Below are 23,356 nucleotides of genomic sequence, written 5' to 3' on the forward strand. Positions count from 1 at the left end.
TAAATGTTATGTTATTCATTTCAGTTTTTCTCTTTATACTTTTATTCTCACTTATCAACGTATTGCATGGTCTTTCTACAAATTCAACCTAGAACGTATAACAAATTTCATGGAACTCCACAGCAACAGTTCAAAAAGTTTACAATGGGATTTGTGTAAACATTAAAGTTTACAATATTCTGTTCATTGACAACAAAGATAGTGGGCTCTGCAACCAATGATTTTGCTGGATCTAAAAATAATGTAGCACAGAAAACCGGACTCACAGGCGAATGACCAAAAGATGAAGTTTGCTTTAGTCCTCCAAACGAGTCTATTCGTCTCGTTCACATATGTCCTTTCCACGAGGGCCAAAGTGAACCCAAAATCATGCAACTCAGCATCAAGACCAACTCCTAAATCTTTGTGATGATTGGCTCCACCGAAAAATCTTTCCTGTTTTTTTGTCTATCAGTAGCCGAGCTAGCCCCTGGATCAGCTCGAAATCAATCAGTAGGTGATCCTGAAACCATCCAGAAGCGAAGAAAGGAAGGAGAGAGATAGGAACAGCCATTTTCAAGGCAAGGGAGCTTTTTTTTTTTTTTTTGCTTACCGCCCGAAACTTTTTTTTTGTAATATCCCAAAAATAAGAATCCTCAAGATTATCCCCGTAGGAGGGTTAGTTGGCCATAAAAGGTCGCACCCTTCTTCATTCTATGAGCTATTCTATATATTATCCGATTCCGGTGTGATAACAAAGGGAAGTTTATGAGGCACTGCTATTTCTTCCAAGATTTTGTCATAATTTGGGCGAGAAACTTGCACCAGGCAACCCATGGCGGCTCCAGAATCTCACACCAGATTTCCAGACCTAAATAGTAGTGTCCGAACCCTGTACCACATCGTAGATGCGCCCTCTCTCTGTCCAGCCATGCATGCTCTTCTCCCTGCCCTTCATTCCTCTCCACCTTCGCTCGCTGATCTCCGTCTCGTTTCCTCCCATTCTTGAATTGAATCTGGGCTTGGAACGATGGCTTATGTCTACCCCTACTCTCAATTCCTTATCTCTTTCTTCATCTTTTTCTTTATCGTGTCGGCGCCCGAGCTTCTGACTCGGCTTCTTCTCTCTGGCGTTGGAGACTTGGGGTCGGTTCTCATGGCAGCCGTGCGAGGTTTTAAGAAGAGGAGGGCCGAAAAGAAGACCGAGAAGTAGGCGGCCGCCGAAGAGCCCATGGATTCGGGCCAGGAGCCTGGTGATTGGTGGGATGGCTTCTCAAGAAGGATGACAGGTTTCTTTCTCTTACTTGTCCTTCTTTAATCTCCATTTATTTGACGTTCTTGCCGTATTGTGCTGTTGTTTAATTTGCTTGCTGCTCTCGAATCTTGAATGGTTTCGTATTCGTTTTCCAGGCGGGGTTTCGGTTCTTTGATTTTTTTTATTTTTTTCTTTTGGGCGGGGGGGGGGGGGGGGGGGGGGGCGTTAGTGTTTCGCCGGCGTTGGTTTGATTCGGTTCATGTTCTTATGATGCTGTTTCTGCGAATGCATTAATGCGGGTCTCTATCGAAATTTTATTTTTGTGCATCGAGATATGGTTTGATGTGATTGTCCTCTCGGCATTTTTGACTGTTTGATGCAGTCTAGAGAGATAACTCATCTCTTCCCCAGAGAAATATTGTTTTGTTAGATTGGAAGTAGAACAAGCCATAACGCTATGCAATCAGGAAGGAGTAGTGGATTGAATCAGGTAAGACTGACATCTAGATGACGGATGTTGCCCAAGAATTCTGCTTTTGTTTTTGGGACTAATGGGTGCTTTAAAGGACTAACATTTGGTAAGATCGCTGGAGGGATCTATTTAGAGTATGAATTTCTTGCTCGAATGTTGGCTTTGTCGCATAAGGTGGATTCCGATACTCTGCATTTGTTTAGTTTTCATGGTGTCAAGAATATGGCCTTACAGGTTTTCTGCCGCATAATGCAAATTCCGTTACTCTCCATTTTGTTAGATCAGCAGGCATGTGATTGTAGGTTGCAAGCTAATCAGGACAAAAATTTCTTGCCTTTATCACAGAGTGCAGATGTCGATACTCTTTGTTTGTCCAGATTGGTGGGCGTTATGACTATGCCCTTTCATAACTTCCATAGAGGATCGAGGGACCATATATTGCTAAGATAGATTACTATGCTGATGGGCACATTTCAATTAGGACTTGAGCAATGCCACTGAGACTATTAAAGAAATATCATGAGATAACTATTAGACTAAATTTGCAATAAAGATGAGATCACTTGAAGTTAAGTGGCACCATGGGCATAAATACGTTTGAGGAGCCGAGATGAGGTTTCTGAGGTGGATATGTGGTAAAACAGGGCATATATATTAAATAAACAAGGAGACGAAGCATGCAAAAAAGCAACATACGGGTGAGAAGTAAGAGAGGATTTTTTGAGACTGTTGAACCATGTAAGCACTAGGGAAAAGATCACTCATATGAAGACAAAGCATCAAACATAGGATGAATGGCTTAGGAAAGAAAGAAGTGGGTGGGGGAAAAATACTTGTCATTTGGGAGGTCTCTTTGTAGGATAGGAACCAATGGTGGAGTAGGAGCATAGAGCCATTTCCTAATACACAGGATGAGGCTTATTTTTTGTGCTAATGTAAGTTTCGATTTTCCATATCATGCTTATAGGCTACAATGATGTTTTTTCTAGGGGGTAGGTTTTGGAGTACGCTATTGGTTTATAGCTTGTTCAATAATTTTCAAATCAAAACAAAACAAAACATACTTTGAGGATTAGTGGGTGATAAAGAATGGGAAAAATGAATGTCCATAGAGTAAAATTGTTTCTTTAATAGACTGATGATAGGCATGGATGCATTATCAGAAAGATTTCTTTGATATGGAGCTTTTGACTTGCATGCATTGTGGTTTTCATATAAAACAGCTTAGGATAAAAAAAACAGCTCAAATTTCTCTTGAGGTTGCAAAAAAAAAACGAGACAATGGGACACAGTTTTTCCATGTTGTTTGAAGACTTTCATAGGTATTCCATCTTGATTGATTTTGGAGGTATTTTTTACTCAATATTCCTGTATCAAATCCACAACTTGCTGAACTTTGGAACCTCATTTGGTTTCTGCTATTATTTGGTGAGCTGAACATATTATGATCACCTTTTCCACCTCAGTTACATTTATTATTTGTAATAATATTCTGTATATTACAACTTTATTTCTATCAAGATTACATCCATCGCTAGTTCATGCCTTCTCATATCCAATTTGACAAAGTCCCTGACATGTATTGCTTGCCAACACTGAGTTGTTGTATGAATATTGATTGTCATGTTTTTTCAGAACCTCTATATGTTCAGTTCAATTCAGTCTCCCACTGTGATTTTTGAAAAAATTTCTTTGGTGAAATATAACCTTGATGTTACTTTGAATGGCATTATCAAGAAGTTTCAGGGTAAGAAGTTGGCCTTGCTGCCAGCTTGCATTGAAAGAAATGTGGTGTACCCAAACCAACTCATTTGAAGTGCAGTCGTTTTTTTAACTAAGTTCTATCATCAACTTCAAAAGAGAAAAGAAGAAGAAAAAAAAAAGAAGAAGAACTGCTATGTTTCGGAGGGTGGAGGAGCAGCTGATGGAGGAAACGAGAGAGGCAGGGGAAAGGAAAAAAACAAAAAAGCAGCTGGTGGAGGGCAAACAGGAAACACCATTTACTATTCCACCTCATGGATAAAGCCATATAAATGCTTTATTTCAGCACATGTAATCCCTGTGGGGCGTGGGCAATGGTCGATCGATGGCAGGGGAAAAAACTTTGCGCGAATTAAAACCCCTCTCTATTTCCGTTGCTAGGGTTTTGCCATCGTCGTCGCCTAATTCATACTCGTCCTGCATTCAATTTAGGGTTTGGTTTGGAACTTTGAGATGGAGGCATTGAAGCCTTTGAAAGAGAAGAATTTCTGGTTCACTTCCTTCCTTGTTGTGTGGGTGGCCACTCTACAGGTTCTTCTACTCCCTTTTGCCCCAAATTCTTCATGTCCCTTGTCCAATTCGATGTTCCCTCCTTCCATTTTTAATGAACTGATCGGTTACTGGACTAAACAATCTCCTAATTCTTGGGTTGTACCATCACATTTTGCAGGCACATATGATGTGGATGCAGAAGCAAGACACTTTCAAGCAAAGGTTTGGGGATATGAGCCAAAAAGGTGGAGATGATTGAACTACTGAGCAATTTATCAGGTTCCTCTGAAGCCGAATCATATCCCCATTTTCTTTATAGATTCTTCTCTTTTCACATTCCATTTGTTTTATTGGGATTATAATCTTTTGGAGAATATAACATCATGAAAAGAGAATATAAACACCATCTGAGGAGTTCCTGGATTGGGTTTCCATTTGTTTTGAGAAAAGGAAACGGTCTGTTGTGCCGATTGCTTGCTTACAAATATTACGAATAATATAATTGGGCTTATATTATTATGGGATCATCATCGAACACGGATGTTAATTGGGGTTAATTCTGCTTTTCATATCGCTTTTCTATTTGCAGTTGGTTGGTAGGTTTAAATTGATTGATTATAGGGTGGAAAGGGATACTTAAAAATATAACGAATAATATAATGACAGCTTCTGTATGGTTTCAGTCCTATGTGTGCCCTCATTTGTATGTTTGAACTGCTTATTTGTCTTCAAATTGTTATGTTTGCTGATTTAAAAATATATGATTGGTTTATTTTAAGAAAGATATTTTGATAGGTGACTTCTGGAATTTAAAAGATAGTTGGAAAATAAGACATGTTTAGGCATTCACAGGTGCCATGTGATTCTCAAAAGGGTTTTATAGAGGTCGGGTTTACTGTGTCGAGTTCTAGAAACAGATGCTGGAGCCTAAACCTAGTAAAAACATCCTTTGTTTATTCAGGTTGGTTTTGGTAAGGAAATAATAACATTCAAAAGGCATTTTGTGGCTTGGTGGCGAGAAGCTGAGAATTTATTGATGAGGGATGACATGTTAGAGAATGTTTGAAAGTTCAAGGGAAACCATTGTGGAAATTATAGGTTGTGTTTCCTTGCCACCTTGGAACAAGGGTGGCCCTTTGTATTAGCATTTGAGGCTTCTAACCAACTTTTATGTTCTGAATATTATGTCACCTACACATAGACAAACACACATAAGAGTACATGACATGCATTGGATGTGTGGTTATGTTTATGGCTCCCTGTTAAGAAGTCGCACTAGTTGATTCATAAGCCGTACATGGACATTTAGGACAACCTGTACAGTTTGATTGCTTCAGTTTCAGTTCTAGTTCTGGCTAGCCCTTGATCTGAAATGTCAGTTAAAATTGCCTGAAACCAATGTACTGTCATATAGTTAGTAAATTGCAACTAAAATGTTTAGTGTCTTGCTATTTTACTTTTAGATAATCTCAGCTAGTTTAATCCAAAAGATCCAGTTTCATTTAGAAGAAGGTGAAATGGGTCATTACTTGTTTTAATTCTTCGTTGTCATTTGAATTGTGAAAGATCACTTGATTCACATAAAGCTTAATGCTTCGAACACCTTATAATGGGTCATATACACAGACAGGGAACATTTCTATATATGCAGGCATAAGTTGTGCAATGAAGCTTCATATCTATCTTATATCCTGTGAAAATGCTTCTGTTTTTACTTTTGGTGAATCTGCAGAGTTATTAATACCAAGTCATTATGACATGGGATGTGGAATTTGTGAAACAAATAATTGTGGAAGTTGTGACATAGGATGGAATGCCATTGTGACGTTTATTCTTTAGTACATAATCCAATTTCAAGATACATTTCTGAAGGGTCCAGCATGTCAAGGATTTTCAGTTTAAGTTGATAGGCAGGACGTCAAACTCTTCCAGGAGTGGGGGCATACAGCAGACTTGTGTACATGACTATCAGGGCCCTATGAATAGATAGATTCACTATAAAATTTCCGCAGCATACCCATCTCTGACCTCTTGTGATCAGAAAATCAAGTATGGTTGAGGTCAAGCAGAGACGCAATTTCTAGCCTATATCTCATTACCACTGATTTGATATTGCAATTTAAACCACAGCTAACTTTTGCCCCTTTTTTTTTCCCTTCCAATTGACATCCTACTCCCTGGTTATTGGGAGAGGCTTGGTGGCTGCTTTCTCATTGTTATCATAGTATAATAACATTACAGAAAAACATCTGTTCAGGTTTGTTCGGCATTTTCTGTTTCATTGCGAGGATTCACCAACTCCTGTTCCCTCTTCTCAGTTAATCAAGCAACCCCAGTTTTACGAAAGCTAAAATCCTTTGCTATCAAGAGATGGGAAAAGAAAAGTCTAAGAAAAACCTTGTACAGTGGGTGGACAACCAGAGGGTTTTCTCTTGCTGGATAACATAAATTCATTGCTAACTTTTGGAGGCAAAGTTCTTTTTTCCTTTTTTTTGGCACCGTCCGCAGATGAGTGGGGGTGGTTGTGGAGGGGTGTAGTGGGTGGATTTTATTTCATTAAGTTTAGAAGGATTTTACGTGCATCTACTTGGGTTCTTAGGATCATTCTGACAGATAAGGTGAGAAAAAAAAAATTCCCACCAAGGTGGTAGCATAGATGGAACGGGGCGTTGGCTTCCACCAGGGTTGCCCAGGTTTGAAACCCGTGGGTGTTGACTAAATTCGGGGACCGGATGCCCCACGCCTGGACGCTGCCGGTGGGAGCGCTACTGGTCTGTTGGTATCGAGGTGGCGCTGGGGTGACGTACTCACACATGGGTGATGAGCCCAGTGAGAGGAGCCCATGGGTCGGGAAGGGTACGCGGAAACTTGCGGCCTACATCGAACATTCCCTGGTGGAAGGAGGGACCAGTGGGGGTTGCTACGCGGGTGAGGTTCGCCTCTCCCCCTCCCCTTCTATTTTTCACCCAAAAAAAAAAAAATTCAAGCCTTTGCTCTTGTTTTTGACTATTGGCTTGATAGTTTAATAATGTCAGCCTCCTGTCTTTTTTGAGATGGCTCACAAGTAAGATAATCCTAGTGATCTCCATCTCATCTGTTTAGTAATTATTAGATGGCTTCTCATTACATGACTTTGGTTATTTAGTTTGATTGCCTCTTCACTTCATGCCTCTGTGCCAGATGCGACACCCAAAGGGTGAGCTTTTGGCGGTTAGCTTAACGTCAGTAGGCAGTCTTGGCTGAAAGGAGGCAAGCAAATGAAGGGAGGCATGGAGCATGGACTTCAAGAAGCAAAGCTTTATAAACTCGACAAGCCACTTATAGAATGCCGACTACTTCATGAAGTTTAATAAGAGAGGGAAGCGAAACTTAGTGAGCTTTAGTTGGCCGACCGCTACATATGCCGCTGGTGGAGAAAGCTCTTCGAGCTTTCCTTCATTCATTGCTAAGCCAAGGTCCCTGGTTTTCGAGTCAACCCACGCCTTTTTGAAGACTCTAATAAATGAGATTTCGAGTAAGTATTTACATTATCTTTTTCTACCCGAAGAAATGATTCATCGAAATAATGAGTCACTTATTCCATTGATATGGCCGCATCTAAGATTGTCTCAGCAATACGTCTCCCAGGTTGATTTTTCAACATCATTTTGGCTTAAAATTGGGCTCGCTGTGTTATAAGATCAGTTAAAATAATTTCTCTGAAGCAGACCTTATGGCGCTGGTATTTTCATTTTGTAGGGCATTTTTGAATGAGTCTTTAATAGTCTGGATGAGCTTCATCTGTTTTAAAATGCTTAAAAAAAGAAATCACCCTTTTGGAATGAATTGCATGTTCTTGTTCAACAGGTGCAGATAAATATTTATATACTTAATGGAGTACTTTCCTGCTTCATGATAATGGTTAGAAATCTTTTACATCTTGCTACCCTGCTCCATCTGGGGAAATATAGTTTGACTCTTATAGCGTGCACATCCTTCTCTTAGCCCCTTGTTCTGGTTAAGAATTTGCTTCCATCAATCCAGAATTAGCATCAACTAACCCAACCCTATTTAAAAACAATGTTTGCATTCCTTTTTATGCTCACGGGAATTCATATCTCTCTTGCTTCCTAACATTTTCTGATAGGTTGGACAAGATTGCAGCAACAGCAAGAAGTCCCCTGAGCCTGGAAGCTGAAAGCCAGAATGGTTTAGTCTGCCACTGCAAGCCAAACCTTTCTAGCTTTAACTCTATGATTAGGAGGGTCCAGAATGGTTTAGTCTGCCACTGCAAGCCAAATCTTTCTAGCTGTAACTCTGTGATTAGGAGGGTAGCTGATGGACGCTGAGCGATTCAGATGGGAGCTACGAGAGCTGGGTCTTTGTAGGTGGGGGTGATGATTGGCCTTTCCGAATATGCTTTATTTATGGACACAATGATGCCTTTTCCTGGTGAGGTACGAAGTTGAGAAAGGATATGCTGTAACGTCCCTTGATAAAGCATTTAAGAGAGATTGAGCTCAGGCCTCGTCCCTTCCAAAGAAAGCAGGACAATGCGTAAAGATGATACCAATTGTCTTTTCCTTTTATTTGCAGGCGGAAAGTGTAAAGCGATCTGTAAGGATGTAGAAAGATTTCAGTGGGAGTGCAGTCTGATCGCAGGTGAAGCCTACAGTGGTTGTCTACAATTTTGCACAATCTTATTAAAAAGGATTGCTTCATTGTTGATACCTACAAAGGATCTCGAGCATTAGCCTGCTGCGTACAAACTTACTATAAGCAGATCCGGACTTTGCCGTTGCTCTAGAGTAAAATAAGAGGCAAATCTCCTGGTAACTTTTTAGAATGCCTGATCTGTGTAGCGCCCTGCAAATGCTGTGGTTTCATTCTGACCTGTACCACCAACCCTGTAAAAAAAAATGAAGCTATTACTTGCTATCGTAAAAAAATGCTGGTTTCAAAACTTTTATACATGATCTTGCAAATCTTTATCCTTCAAAACAAATTTAGAAGAAACGACGATCACCAAAAAAAAAAGAGATCACAAAATTACTAATGTGAGTTAAACACTCCCACATGATGCAATCTCAATTTCCCTGCCACTTGTAATTGCAAACTAAATTGCAAGCTCATTGTCTTAGAAAAATTTAAAGAACCAGATAATCAATCCTCGTGGCTGCTTGCCCCACATAAATTTGAACTATAAATTACATTCCAACTTACAGAAAATTTAGGCTTGACTGGGTTAAACAATCAATTAACCCCATCCCTCATTACCACCACCAGCAGCCAAAAAAAAAAAGAAGAAAAGGAAAAGGATAAAACTGAGCACATCATTTAAGAAGGGATCTTGCCAAATGTTCGCGAGCTGTGGCTAGGGCTTGAGATATAGTCTGCAGGCAAAAGATTAAGCCATGCTTCAGAAACGATAAAAATGCAAGTACCCAATTTACGTTAAATAAACTTGGGCATAAAATAAATATCGCAAGCACCTGCTCAGACAGGGATCCAGCCCCCTCTAGACCGTGGCTTGCAACTTTTCCAGCAATAACACTAGCATCCGTCTCAAGAATGATTCTGCAAGGCAAACATAAACAAAATCTTTAGCATCACATCTTTCAACACAGCCAAAGAACAAAATCTACTAGCATGCAAAGACATATATTAAAAGGTTCGGCTACGCTAAAAGTAATTTTCTGAGCAGTCATTTATGACCCCAACTTGTGCAGCCCGATATCTTTTTCTGTAGTTCTCAATACCCAGAAGCATGTTCCTTCTAGCTTGCTGCTATAATTCTTTGTCAATGTCCTGAAGACACACCCGCCATTTCCCAGAATTTGCAGTGTGATCCTGACGAGGCTGTCTTTCTTTCCTTTTTTTGGTAGTGAGAGGTTCTTAGTCTTCAGGAGCAAGTACTTTCCAGCTTCTATCCAGAGAGAGAGAGAGTTACTTCCGGCTATAAGAATTTTTATAGCTGGTTGTTAAAAAACTAATACTACGATGGCATTCTCCTACTTTGATATAAGCTCAACCTAGCCAAGTAAGATTATTTTTACAGGTAGCGACATTCCTACTTGCTCAACAAGAAATGCTAAGAGAATAGCAGAAACAATAATAAATAATGGGCTTCATGGTTTAGCCTGGTATTGCAAAAAGGGAGCATGTCTGTACCCTCCATCAACAATTTCATCAAGGCAAAGAAGGATCAAATCCAGGTTTTCAAGTGCCATCCGTTTATCCACCTCATTCCTGGAAGAATGGGGAATGCAGTTAAGCTCTGTGCATAAGATGATTCAAATAAAAACAAGTCTGCAAATTATGCACCTAAAAGTCGTGATGAATAGGAAGGTGTGCTAATAATAAAACTGGCAAGACCTGAGAAGAAGGCCAACTGCATCAACAAATCCCTGAAGCACTGTGGCAATAATGAGTTCATTCTCATCGTCTCCAGCAGTAACAAAAAAATGCAGATCTTGAACAAACTTGTACACAACGATATAATTGTCAAGCATTGCTATCTCTGCTGTAAATGATAAAACTAGTTCATGAGCAGCACAGAAAAAGGTCCATATATCTTCTATATTAGATGACAAAAAATAGTAAGACAATCAAATCACATATCAAAGTTGATTAAGATGGCACAGAAATGAAATATAACACAAGAAAGAAGACAATTTGTCGTCCAGCACTACGCCTATCTCAATGGGGCAAATTCTCCCATCTACCAGATTGGGGAGAAAGAATGTAAGCCACTAAGATTATGCCATAATCCTATATATTTTTCACTCAAAAACAAATCTCATAATTTGCATCTCTCTGCCAACCTGCTTCTTGCTTTGGATGGAAATCGGCATCTCTCACCCATAAAGTTGAGCAAGGGGGGAGAGGATGGGGGTGGCTGTATAGTTGTTGCAGGCAGACTGCACTCCCCAATTGCATTGAGGGCCAAGGCAAGCAGATTCTGAAACATCAAAAAATAAAAATGCATGCACTAATACATGAGATGCCGTGTAAACACCAGTATTTTGAAACCTGTCCTATTCCCAAACCATGCTAAGGTGGGACAGAGTAGCTGGGGAGGCATTAAAAATGCATGCAAATATGCATGAGATATCTTGCAACAAACACATTATAGACCAGGAGGGTTTAAAATAATTCGGGAAGATTCTGAAAAGGATAAATGCACTAATGGTATGGCAGAAATTTGGAAAAACATGAACTTCTGTCCTTGATAATCTATACCATGCCCACAAAATCTAGCTAATATTGAGGAGCACAATCATAAAGTATTATAATCAAAGGAAACCACTTTCTAGACATGTTCTGTGAGAGAAGTTTCATAATATGCAGAGATGCCTAGCTAGTTGACTCCTTTTCTAGTTAATTATATACCTCATGGATATTTTTGAACATTCATCAGTATCATAGACCAATGGACATCAATTGTGATAGAATATTCTCTTCTACAAAAGCCTGCCTATCCCTTGCCCAAAATTCCCTTTTAAGCTAAGATTACATACACATATCACGAGCATTCTAATGGGTAAAATATAGCATGCAAACAAGATTAAAGAAATATAATAGTGCGAGGTTTTCATAAGAGTTCCATATGTTTAGCCAAAAAAATCATTGAATTTGTCAAGCAAGTAATTATTTTACCCTTCACTTGCAAGATAATGCAAAAGGTCAGAAATTCTAGCATGCAAGCACAAACCATGTAAGCTGTCAACAGATGCATGTAAGTGTGTGTGCGTGCGTATGCATATATGTAGATGTATATGTATGTATTTATGGACGCATGCCAAAAGAAAAAAAATCATGAATGAAAACTGAAAATTGAGATTGCATTAATGTCACCTTCAGATCGAGCATTTGTCTTCATTGTTTTAGTAAATACAGATTTCTCATTTGCCAATTTTGCAGCAAGCGTTGGCCAGTCATCTGTATAATATTTTACAGCTACTCGTTTCCCCTCGGAGTCAAGAAGAAGAATGTTTTTGATTGATGGACAAGCCTCCTGCAAACATAAAAATGATTTATAAAATTAAGTATTCACCATGAAGAAAAGAAGTTGCTGAAGATTTTATAATTGTGAATATATCTTGGTGTATCATCAATTACTACCATAACCATTCAAAATTTTCTGCTATTTCGATTTCCCCTAGATGAAAGAACATTTATTAATTTGGTAGACTTTGTGAGTCATCTTTTGCTGTTCTTTGCTAAATGGAGCCATATTCATGAACCAACACATGATCTATAGCAGCATGCGAAGGGCAAAGCTTTACAAAGTACAAGAAGGGCTAATTTTAGAGGGGAGAAGAAAAAAACAAAAGGTACATTCAGAATACAAATAAAGATGTTTATGGTTGAGCAAGAATTTGTATATGAACAACTAATGGAGAATAAGTAATTCCTAGGGGACACCTTGAGAATTAAGCTTTAAGATATTATCTTTCAGCACTCCTTGTGGATGCAAGGGAGGGTGACTGTAGATGGCCTGACGACTTTGGTTGTGTCTACAAAATCATGGGCCTTGATAAGGAGGAGGGCTCAAATCCAAATTAAAGTACAAGAAAATGAAATTGGAGTCTGAAGAAACTTTAATGGAAGCCGCAAGAAGATATTTGTTGATGCTTTCAAATTTATAGGAAGTCCTTCAATCATGAGCCTGGAAGGTTCTAGAAAGAATGGGAAGCCCAAGAAAAGTTGGTAGAAAGGAGTGAGTAGGGACTTCTAGGCTTCAACTTGAAGTGGAATCAATTACAAAGCAGGACAGATTAAGGCAACCCAAGCTGATAAAATAAGGCTTGTCACTACAAACATATTATGATATATATATATATATATATATATATATATATATATATATATATATATATATATATATATAGGCACAAAACCAAAACTCATCTTTAATATGAACCTAACAGATTTACTTCCATAATTATATGTTAGAACTTAAACATGTAGTGCAAGCAAAATTCCCACATAAAACTAGAAGATTTTAGATTTGATATTTGAACAATGAATACTTAAAGTCATTCTTTCCCCTTTCTTCCAGCAAGGCCCTTGGTTTATATGCCAACATATAATTGTATGATAAACCTTACAAGAGTGGAATCGACAATTTTTTGACTATCATCAGATCTCACCATTTTTTTGTCAATTTCTACAATTGTTTATGTTGTGCAATGATGAATTTGAGGTAAATTCTTACCCAAATCCTGGAAAATCAATTTCGAACCATCTGATTAGGTCTTGTGCTTTTGTTTAGATTTTTTAAAACAAATTAACATACAGTTGACTTAATATGGAAAAGATATCATAATGAAGGAATGATACTTTAATCCGTGACTGGATAAGGTAGCAACACAATATCCAATATTCATCAAAAGAATCTATACCCTGAACCACCACCACCACCACCCCCACCACCACCCAAAAAAAAAATGAAACAGACACAGATACCCCACCACCACCCAAACAAAAAAAGAAAAGAAATGAAGTGATCACTAAACTCTTTGCTACTGCCATGTGCTGCCACCACCATATCCAAAATGTAAAAGCTAAAACAACAGCTCAACATGGTAGAGGATATGAATCTCAATGATCATCCAAAAGCGATCAGGTTTCTTCCTATAAATTCCATTTCCCTTCCTCGTTATAAAGAGAAAGTCATTTGGCATACCTGCATGGATTAGATGTCCAGATAAACCCCCCGACCTAATCTTCTTTCGCATCCAGAAGAGAGGCAGTGGGCTATCCGAGAGAGTGGTTCAGGTGACTACCGGAGTCATTGATTAAGCAGGTCAGATGGGCTTAGTAGGGCTCGAACCCCCTTTTTCTTCGCTCTTCCGGAACCGGTACAGAAATTGGTGCTTTTTCTACTTTGTTTACCTTAGTGACTGGGGGGTTTCGGGGAAAGCCTATGTGGGGTACCTTTCGGGTGTGGGATGCTCGTTTAACTTCTGTATTCATCTTGTTCCTTATTTACCTGGGTGCACTGCGTTTTCACTTTGTAATGAGAGTTAATTGAGTGAAAATGACATCCACAATCTTATGATTCATGATTTGCCAAGATCACACTTCCAAATTATAGAATTGTAAATTTGGGATCAAAGAGACGAGATTTAACATACAATCATCTGATATCTTGTAGGTTAAACTGTAACTTTCTTCATCAATCATCCAATATGACCATAGGTTTGCCCTACTTGTTTTAATCAACTTGAAAACTATATACCATGGCCTCTTTCAATCTTTATTGCATGTTGAATTTTAAGTATTAAGAAGAAAACATGAAAGCTTGATGTAAAGTCCCTATTGCTGACTCACAGCCAAGACAACAATTTAAAACAATTAAGAACTGATGACTACATAATGAATCTGTAAGTAAATGTGGTACTAATATCAATTATACGATATATCACTTTGTTATCCTAGATGGTAATGCAAATCATGTATGGAGATTTAAAGCCAGCTAACATGAAATTACAATCATATTGTAAAAAGAGAACTTTTTGGAAGGATATTTCATATGTATAAGCAAAAATATTGTCATGCCCCAAATCCGAAACATGACATGGCCGTGTTACCGTGAGATGTTGCCCACAATAACACAAAGCCCACAAAAGAAAATCTGTATAAAAAATTATATAATAATAAAAGTGGTCCAAAATTTTTCTCTATTTATTAATTGACAAAGTACGGGTACACGACATCTAAATTTAGCACTTAAATATTCAAGCTACATAACCCATAATTTCATAGTTATAAACTAAATTTATTATTGGCTTGCTACTATGCATGGAGCTTATTATCTCGACCTCCACTTGGTTTGTCCCTTCCCGCTTCCCTCTATTTATTAATTGACAAAGTGCAGGTACAAAGCATCTAAATTCAGCATTTAAATATTCAAGCTACATAACCCATAATTTCATATTTATAGACTAAATTTATTATTGGCTTGCTACTATGCTTGGAGCTTATTATCTTGACCTCCACTTGGTTTGTCCCTTCCCACACCTAGCAACCTTATTTGTCTGAAAAGAACACAGAAAAAAGTGAGGTTCATAGCTCAGTAATAACCATGCACTATCTTACTAGATCAAACATAATTTTTACATTATTTAATGCATCATTAGAAAATAACTTTTATTACAAATCAAGCATTTCATAGACAACAATCTATGACATGAAAATCCGATCATGCATCCATAAATCATGCAGATTCATAAATAGAGTTCCAAGTAGGTAACTTAAATATAGTCCTAATTCATTAAACCATTTTGCCATGTAATTAGAGCATTTCATAATAACCACATAATAAACATGTCAAAAAACCAAACATGCTACTGCATACACAAATTCCATAAATAGTCGTATCGTTCCATAAATATAATCCTCTCAAACTAGATGTTAAGGTCACCTTATACCGGCGACAGAATCGTAATCAATTGGATATCATAGTTTGCCAACTCTTATACCGATGGCGAGGCCATATGCCAACTATTATACCCATTAGCAGGGTCGTACGCCAACTATTATACCCGCTAGCGAGAATCGTATGCCAACTATTATACTCGCTAGCGAGGGCCGTATATAGCTATCTGAGAGTATGTAATCTTATTTCTTAAATCACTTTTTTTAAATATATTTTTTTAAAATCATACATGAATAAAGATACTAAATGGCTTTATAGAGTTCGTAATCTAAAAATAATTTTTAATAATAAAACTATCATGAAATTATTTACGGTAAATCAACTAGTTTCATAAAAGTTCATAATTCATAATTAGACCCTATATATATCACCTTTGTAGGAAAATATACTTTTTCATAATTTGAAAAGCATTCACACATAAGTATCCATTAGACAATGCTATAAAAACATGAATCATTTCACAATCATATACTTAATCCTAATTTTTAAGAAAATGTAAAGCCAATCATATTAGTATAATTTATATTTTCATACTTTATATAAATTAAAATCAACCAATAATTCAAAAATTAGTAAAGCCTGTGCTAGGGTCACTTACCTCTGTTCGTCCAAAGATCACTAGGTTTAGATGGGTAAAACGACCACACCTATCCAAAACTATTTAAGAAGATAAGGTAATTTATATTCAACTATTTAAAAATCTAAATATAAAATAAAAAGCTCCAGGGGATCGAAATGGACTTGATCTGACTTCATACCTAAATCGAGAAAGAGAGGTGAGAAAGACCGGTCCAAACGGTCGCAATGGAGTCGATCTAGGGCCCTATATAGGGATCCGCCCAAGGGTGCACAGAGGAGGAGAGAAGTAGATGTTGGAATCCAATATTTTATTTTATTTTATCTATTTATTATTTTCTATTTTCTCTCCTCTCTTTTTTCTCCTCTTTCTTTTTTTTCTTTCTTCTTTCTCTCTCTCTTTTTCCTTTTTTTCTTTGTTCTATCCCTTTGTTTGGCAAAACAGGGGGCATGAGCCTGCCCCTCACCAGAACAAGGGAAGAAGGAGAAGGCACGATGGCCCAGCGGTGATCGTGCTCGGTGACGACACTGGTCGCGGAAGCCAGGCAATGGAGAAATAACCGCCCATAGGGGTCGCAAGGCCATTGAAGAGAAGGACGAGGGAGAGGAGGATGAGAGAGGGGGTCGAGGCTATTACCTTGCTCTGGTGAGGCGGCGACTGTGAATCCGGCGGAGATGGGGCACAGAGAGCTTGAAGCGGCAAAAAGAAAAAAAGATAGAGATGGAAGAAGAGTAAAAGAGAGAGAGAGAGAGATCAACGGAAAAAATTGTTTATGTTGGTCATGGGAGTTAGGGGAAGGGAAGAAATAGAGGGAGGAGACCGTCGATTTCACGATCTCCTCTTGCTCACCTTCCCAAAACGGCGATGGGTTGACTACCGGATCTCTTTTTGTGGGCATTGTGTTATTGTGGGCAACATCCCAAGTAGCACAGCCATCTCATGTTCTGGAATTGGGTTATGACACTTAATGATATCAGAGCATAGGTTTGATCATCGGTAGAACTTAAAGCTTGGTAAGAAGAAGATAAGTCTTGTCTAGTTAGATCATGTTTGGTTAAAATAAAGAATAGATAAATTTCCGCTTGTCCTCCCACCTTTTCACCAACTATAAAGATGTATTGGAAAGGGCTTTGAAGGTTGAAGCGGACTTGAAGAGATTCGAACAAGAGAGGGGTGACAGAAAGAGGCTTAAACCAACAGAAACCCAAATTAACTAGCAGAAAGACTCAGAGAACAACTCTAAGAAGAAGAATACCGAAACTTGCCGGTATTGCGGCAAGAATCATGATGGGCCTCATCTTAAGAAGCTTTGAGCATGCTATCAGTGCGGCAAGGTGGGACATCTAATGCAAGATTGTCTTAAAAAGAAGAAGGATACCGGTGCAAGCAACTAAGTAGCGACATGTACAATTCTAATAAACCCAGTAGATGCTCATGAGTCTTTTTTTTGATTCTTCTAAGTCCTTTGTATCTTCCAAGTTGGCTAGATCTTTAAACTGTTTATCTGGGAGATAGAATAGGCCACTGTGTTACCACTCCTCTTAAGAAAGTAATTCTTGCTGATGTTGTGTTTAAGAACTGCAAATTTCGAGGATAATTTTTTTTTAAGAATGGGAGAATGTGATAATCTAGGTATTTTTTGGCTGGGTGATCTGGTAGCAGCGTGAGAAAAAAAAAGAGGAAAGAACTCACCTCCCTTTTATTTCCATTGCTCCTCTTTGCTGACAGACAATCCATCATCATTTTGGAAAGGTGAGGGAGAGGAGATAGCGAAATCGCCGGTCTCCTCCCTCTATTTCTTCCCTTCCCCTAACTCCCATGACCACCATGAACAATTTCTTCCCTTGATCTCCCTCTCTCTTCTCCTCTTCTTGCATCTCTATCTTTCTTTGTTTTCACAGCTTCGAGCTCGTCGTGCCCCATCTCCGCTAGATTCATGGTCTTGCCTCATCGAAGCAAGGTAATAGCCCCAATCTCCTCCCTCATCCTCCTCTCCTTCATCCTCTTCTCCGGCCTCGCCACCCCTATGGGCGGCCATTTCTCCATTGTCGGGCTCTCAAGACTGGCGCCCTCACCAGGTAAGACCACTGTCGAGCCATCGTGCCTTCTCCCTCTTCCCTTGTTCTAGTGAAGGGTGGGCCCACGCCCCCCTATTTTGCCTCAGAGAGAGAAGAAAGAAAAAAAACGGAGAGAGAGAGAGAGAAAGAAGAAAGGAAAAAAAGGAAAAGGAAGAAAAAGAAGAAAGAGAAAAGATTAAAAAATAAATAGATATAAAATAAAATAATGGATCCCATCATCTACTTGTCCCCTCCTCTGCGTACCCTTGGGTGGACCCCTATACAGGATCTTAGATCGACTCCATTATGACCGCTTGGATCAATCTTTCCCACCTCTTTTCCCCGACTTGAGTATGAAGTCAAATCAAGTCCAATTCGGTCCTTTAGAGCTTCTTATTTTATATTTAGATTTTTAAATAGTTGAATGTAAATTACTTTATCTTCTTAAATGGTTTTGGATAGGTGTAGCTGTTTTACCCATCTAAATCTAGTGATTTGTAAGGATACATATGTTTAGTCCTGCATCGACTATGCACTGGGTAGACCTTGAATACTTATACAACGTCAAAGAACCCAAATAATGCTTTTTGGCTAGCCTTTTTTGATGAGATCTTGGATTGTTACAAATGGTATCTAAGCAGACCCAGCCCAAGACCTATGTAAACCAAGGGATACTGAAGCACGAGCCCATTAGAGTTGACCATTGGCCGATTGTGGTGCTTGTGATTGGATTTGAATAGATATGAACCCTTAGTCTAGTAAGAACGCAAGCGCTTAAATGGGGGAAGTATGTAGGGATCCGTGCATGCATGAGTTTAGTCCCACATCGGCTATGCACTAAGTAAATCTTGGGTATTTATACATGACCAAATAACCCCAAAAATATCTTCCGACTAGCCTTTTTGGATGAGGTCTTGTGTTGTTACAAATATGGCACCAAAATATTGCCGAACTCCATAACATTAGAAAAATGTGTGGAACTCAAATTATCACAATGTGCGTGGATTGAGAATAGGTGAAGACCAAATTTACAACAAAACTCATATATTTTGAAGCAATTAATGCTACAGCAACCTGCATGTTACCTTATGGATAGACAGACTTGTACTTCTTGCCTGAACTGATGCTATATACCATTAACATTTCAAAGATAACCTCCATTAATCAATAAATTGGCTAATGAACTATCATTAAAGTTATCACAAGGGAAAGAAGTTAACATTACAAGAGGTTTTCTTGAATTAACATCCAGCAATGACGGGTATATGTTTCTAGAGGCACCAATTCAGTGGTTGCTCCCAGAGGCACACTTTCCCGTGAATGCACAATCAGCAAGATACACAAATTCCTAAAGAAGTGATAATGTGGTCAGTCGCCATATTAATATCTTCTCAGCCTAATTAGTACCTTTGTAATATTAGCATGTATCTCTTCTTGATCTGGGTTTGATTTATATGTACAAAACAATCAGCCTAATTAGGGTATCCAGCTCCTCCAAGTACTTATCTTCATCACCATGAAGAAGAGCTTGAAAGATGAACGCACTGACAACTTGAGATCCAAACAGATAAGAAAATCAAATCTGAAACATCAAAGCTCTCAGGAGTTATATGTTTTCTTTTATTCCACGAACGAGAGGAATTATGCCAAGAATGATAAGATATGGTATTTATCCAGTAGGCTCTTTAAGACATTTCAAGATCCAAAAAGATAAGAAATCTGAAAACCACAGATCTTATAAAACTCCTAGTTCTTGATCTTGTTCCATTGTATCGTCCAATGACGAGACTAGTCAGATATTCCATATACTCCGATTAGCGATCTTTCCCGATCTCCCTAAAAGCGACTTATTTTCGTCCCAAAACACCAAAGATGTTAAGGTTTACGCGTTCTTTTGATACCAAGAACGAGAGAAAACAGCCAAGAATCCCCAGATCTGGAGTTCCTCCAATGATTTCACTAATAATGTTAAAGATCTAAACAGAAAAAGATGTAGAAACTTATAGATCTTATAAAACCTTAAATTCATAGAATTCAAGATCATGTACATAAATCGGATGGGAGAAATTTATCTACGTATGAGATCCGGATCAGATCAAAGAACGAAAAAAAGAAAGAACTCGAATAAGTTACCATATCAAGAAGATCGAAGTGGAGAGAGCGACCGGATTCGAACACCAACCAGGGAGCGAGAGCGAGATGCCTCCTATGCACCAGAGCTCTAGAGAGTCGAAAAGAAAACAGAGGAAGCTGGGGAGAGAATGGAAGCTACCGGGGAGGACCCATGGAGGCTAACATATTCCGTGTATATATCAGGTGGATATCGGCCCTTGGATGGCGGCGATCGAGAGAGGACAGCTGTCCCACCGCTTGGGGGTGAAAACGGTTAAAAAATAAATAAATCATACCCTGCGTTTCCCGGACCTTCAGGCTTCAGCTTTAGCCTTTAGGCTATGGTTTGGACTTTGGAAGCGGCCCACACCTGAAGCCACATTGTGGACTCATACCACTGGACCTGGACCTCGTGTCACTCGTGTCAGGCCCGATTCAGAATATGGAACAAACTTCAGCCCTCTAGTATAGGATCACTACATATCAATTATATTATAAACGAATGATACAGAATTTTCCAAGATTTTTCTTCTAATTCTTCTGAATTTTAGAGAGAGGTTGAGTTTTCTCTCCTCTATCCATTTAATAGGCATAGAGATAGGGATTTAAACTTACTTCGAATTTTTTTCCAAATTCTTTTTTTGCATGCGTAAAATTAGTTAACAATATTCTAAAATAATTCTAATTTCGTATTCTTTTTGTGCATCACATCTAAACAGCCAATATTTTTTCTAAAATAATTGAAATATTCTTTCTAAAATAAATAAGAAGAGACTTACATATTTTATTTTGAATTTTTTTTTGTAGAATATTTTTCCTCTGTGTGCATGGAGGGAAATATCTGTGAAAGATTTCTGAATTCATTTTCTGTGTGTGTAGGCTCTAAATGGCTAATATTTTTTTTCTGAAATAATTAAGAAGAGTTCCACTCAAATTCAAAGTTATTTCAATTTTTTTCAATCTTTTTGTTCCACATGCTTGGAATTAGTTAATGGCTTTTATCAAGTATATAGCACGGCCATGCAAAATCTAATTTGATTATTTTCCCTAAAATAGATAAGGAGTATCCCACAAAATTTATTTTGAATTTTTTTTCCTATGCTTGCATGTAGAGAAATATTTGTGGTGTGGTGATTTCTGACATATTTAAATATTTTTAATATTTTTAGATAAATTTAACTTATTTAGATAATTTTTATTTTTAAAAAAATTGTGGATATTTTAGACTAGTTTTTATGATTTTCTTTCTAATTTCCCTAAGAGTGGAGTTTTTTTCTTACCTTTCCATTTAATAGGTATAGAGATAACACGATCATGAGTTAAAAAAATAAAATTATAGATACATATCAAACGATACCATGTTTGATAATAATATGTCGGATTTTTGTTCATGTTTACCCTCACAAACACAATTATAACTTCAATATCGAGAATAATTCGGCAACATTACAAGGTTAGGAATTCATAAAAAAAATCCAGTAATTTCAGAAGAAAATGTTCAGAAAAAATTGGGATATTTGAAATTTTAAAATAAAAAAATATTTTTTAGTTTATATAAAATAAATTGACAAGCATCGCCAAAAATTATCATAGTTTTAAGTTCCCTGCAATCGAAAGAGGTCAGCTATACCACCATCTTGGTTTGTTGATGGGTCTGGATCAGGCCCGGTTCAGATAACAACCTTCAATAGTTCATTTGTATTACCTAGAATTGGGCTGAAATAAGCTTGACCCAGACTCAGAGCTGGAGCCGGGCCTTAAGTTAACAACATTGACTTAGCCTAGGCCCGAGCACTAGAACCTGACACACAGAGAAAGCTATTCAAGTCCAAAATTAATGTATCCCTATTTTGTGAATGGCCATATTTGGAAAAATTCACGTTTGCAATTCTTATGATTGTTTGTTTAGGCTAATAAAGTCCTAATCAAAGTTTGCTTTCTTCCCTAACATCTAAATTTTCTGCCCTTCTTGTTTGTTTAGCAAGCAATTTAAATTTTCCACCTTAATAAAAGTACAGATGCTTGAGTGAACTTCATTTAGAAGGTAATCTTGAGACTTCATCAGGCCTTACATGATAGGTCATGGTCCAGACTTACTATCATTTATATTGGATTTAGAAAGCAAGGGTGTTGATTGGTTTGTATTTAGGGATGGTAATCGGCATCCGGTTCGGGCTTGACATATGATCCAATGAAGGAGATTCATGCTTTGACATCGCCCTTCCTCCATAAAATATATACTGATTCTAATTCTGTGCCTCATAACCCGTTTCTAAAGTTTTGACCACTTTGTTTACCAAAAGCATTTTGACTCATGACCATGGAAGCAGTGGGGATGCAAGGTTGTTGGGTGATTGGTCTAGCTACTATTTTCTGACACCTAAAAGCTTGGTAGTTGGATTCAAGCAATCCACCACAAACTGTGGATCAACAGGACTAACAGCTTCCAGATGATAAGGATGACCTGAAGACAAATGCTGGCAACTCATTTTATAATCGACGGAGGCTTCCTTTTAGGAGAGATCAAACAAGCAAAAACAAGGACTGGAGAGAGGTAGCTTGAAGGAATGGTATACAAGGACGGGAGGAAAGGAAGCTTCCTGCTCTAAAGAAGAGACAAAATTCTAGAAATTAGTAATGAGCTCTCTGCTCTCTAGAAGGGACAATTTCAGAGTTTAGAACATAATGCGCTGAATTTTAGTCAATAATTAGTCCTGATCCAGGGTTGTGTTTTGAAACTTTTGATTATGTCCAAGAGCCGGCCATGCTCGTTTGAAGTGTGAAAATTTCAGCACATGCTAAAGTTAAAATAATTAGTCGGCGTTTCATCATTGGATTAGGTGGTGATTTGTGGCATGGGAGTGATTTAGGATTACTGCCGCATAGAATCATCTGTGGTAATCTCATCACCTTTATCTATATCACCCTTCATCTTAGGATGATCACTTCATACCAAAGCCTCCGTAATGCTAGAATATAATTGGTCGGATACTGATCATGATCAGATTAAATATAGAATGTATCACATATATGTCAATCTAAACCCAAACCGCTTGTTAAATAGAACAAAAATCCAAATCAAACACTATATTTTGTTTAGTCAAACAAATAACTAGAACTGAAACACATTATCCATTTAATAAATAGGTAGAATAAAGTTAAACATGTTAAATAGGCCATAAATAGATTAAATAGATCATAAACAAGCCAAAATGATTTAAAAGGA

At 38.0% G+C, this 23,356-nt stretch overlaps 2 protein-coding genes across 9 annotated transcripts; one reads left to right on the forward strand and one right to left on the reverse strand.

The window, feature by feature from the left end:
- The first annotated feature begins 280 nt into the window (after positions 1-280).
- Positions 281-9,248, forward strand: LOC120112912 (uncharacterized). Of its 5 annotated transcripts, none has more exons than XM_088713515.2 (3): positions 281-1,268; positions 3,900-3,998; positions 4,138-9,248. In XM_088713515.2, the coding sequence occupies exons 2-3, from the start codon at positions 3,921-3,923 to the stop codon at positions 4,216-4,218; spliced, it is 159 nt and encodes a 52-aa protein (XP_088569641.1). In that variant the 5' UTR covers positions 281-1,268; positions 3,900-3,920; the 3' UTR covers positions 4,219-9,248. The 5 variants fall into 5 exon arrangements, with proteins under 5 accessions (XP_088569641.1, XP_089784324.1, XP_089784325.1 ...); XM_089928198.1 differs by having other exon boundaries at positions 303-1,268; positions 3,447-3,998; XM_089928199.1 differs by having other exon boundaries at positions 303-1,268; positions 3,453-3,998.
- LOC120112911 (coatomer subunit zeta-2-like) lies at positions 8,997-20,306 on the reverse strand. Of its 4 annotated transcripts, XM_039133077.3 has the most exons (7): positions 16,598-20,127; positions 11,796-11,955; positions 10,763-10,899; positions 10,314-10,461; positions 10,110-10,187; positions 9,431-9,515; positions 8,997-9,331 (listed from the first exon to the last, which is right to left on the reverse strand). In XM_039133077.3, the coding sequence occupies exons 3-7, from the start codon at positions 10,875-10,877 to the stop codon at positions 9,272-9,274; spliced, it is 486 nt and encodes a 161-aa protein (XP_038989005.1). In that variant the 5' UTR covers positions 10,878-10,899; positions 11,796-11,955; positions 16,598-20,127; the 3' UTR covers positions 8,997-9,271. The 4 variants fall into 4 exon arrangements, with proteins under 4 accessions (XP_038989005.1, XP_088569638.1, XP_038989004.1 ...); XM_088713512.1 differs by lacking the exons at positions 10,763-10,899; positions 16,598-20,127 and adding an exon at positions 20,152-20,306 and having other exon boundaries at positions 10,314-10,353; XM_039133076.2 differs by lacking the exons at positions 10,763-10,899; positions 16,598-20,127 and adding an exon at positions 20,152-20,306 and having other exon boundaries at positions 10,314-10,458.
- Positions 20,307-23,356: the final 3,050 nt, after the last annotated feature.

The sequence above is a fragment of the Phoenix dactylifera genome, chromosome 17 (assembly GCF_051530095.1).
Source record: "Phoenix dactylifera cultivar Ajwa chromosome 17, Ajwa_hap1_PhDact_Kaust_v1.1, whole genome shotgun sequence".
NCBI classification, from domain to species: Eukaryota; Viridiplantae; Streptophyta; class Magnoliopsida; order Arecales; family Arecaceae; genus Phoenix; species Phoenix dactylifera.

Coding starts and splice junctions, on each gene's coding strand:
- LOC120112911 (XM_039133075.2), bottom strand. Junction 10,462..11,795: donor GACAAATGCTCGATCTGAAG/GTGACATTAATG, acceptor TATCATTTACAG/CAGAGATAGCAATGCTTGAC. Junction 9,516..10,109: donor GATGAAATTGTTGATGGAGG/GTACAGACATGC, acceptor TTTGCCTTGCAG/AATCATTCTTGAGACGGATG.
- LOC120112912 (XM_088713515.2), top strand. CDS start 3,921: ATGGAGGCATTGAAGCCTTTGAAAGAGAAGAATTTCTGGTTCACTTCC. Junction 3,999..4,137: donor TGTGGGTGGCCACTCTACAG/GTTCTTCTACTC, acceptor CACATTTTGCAG/GCACATATGATGTGGATGCA.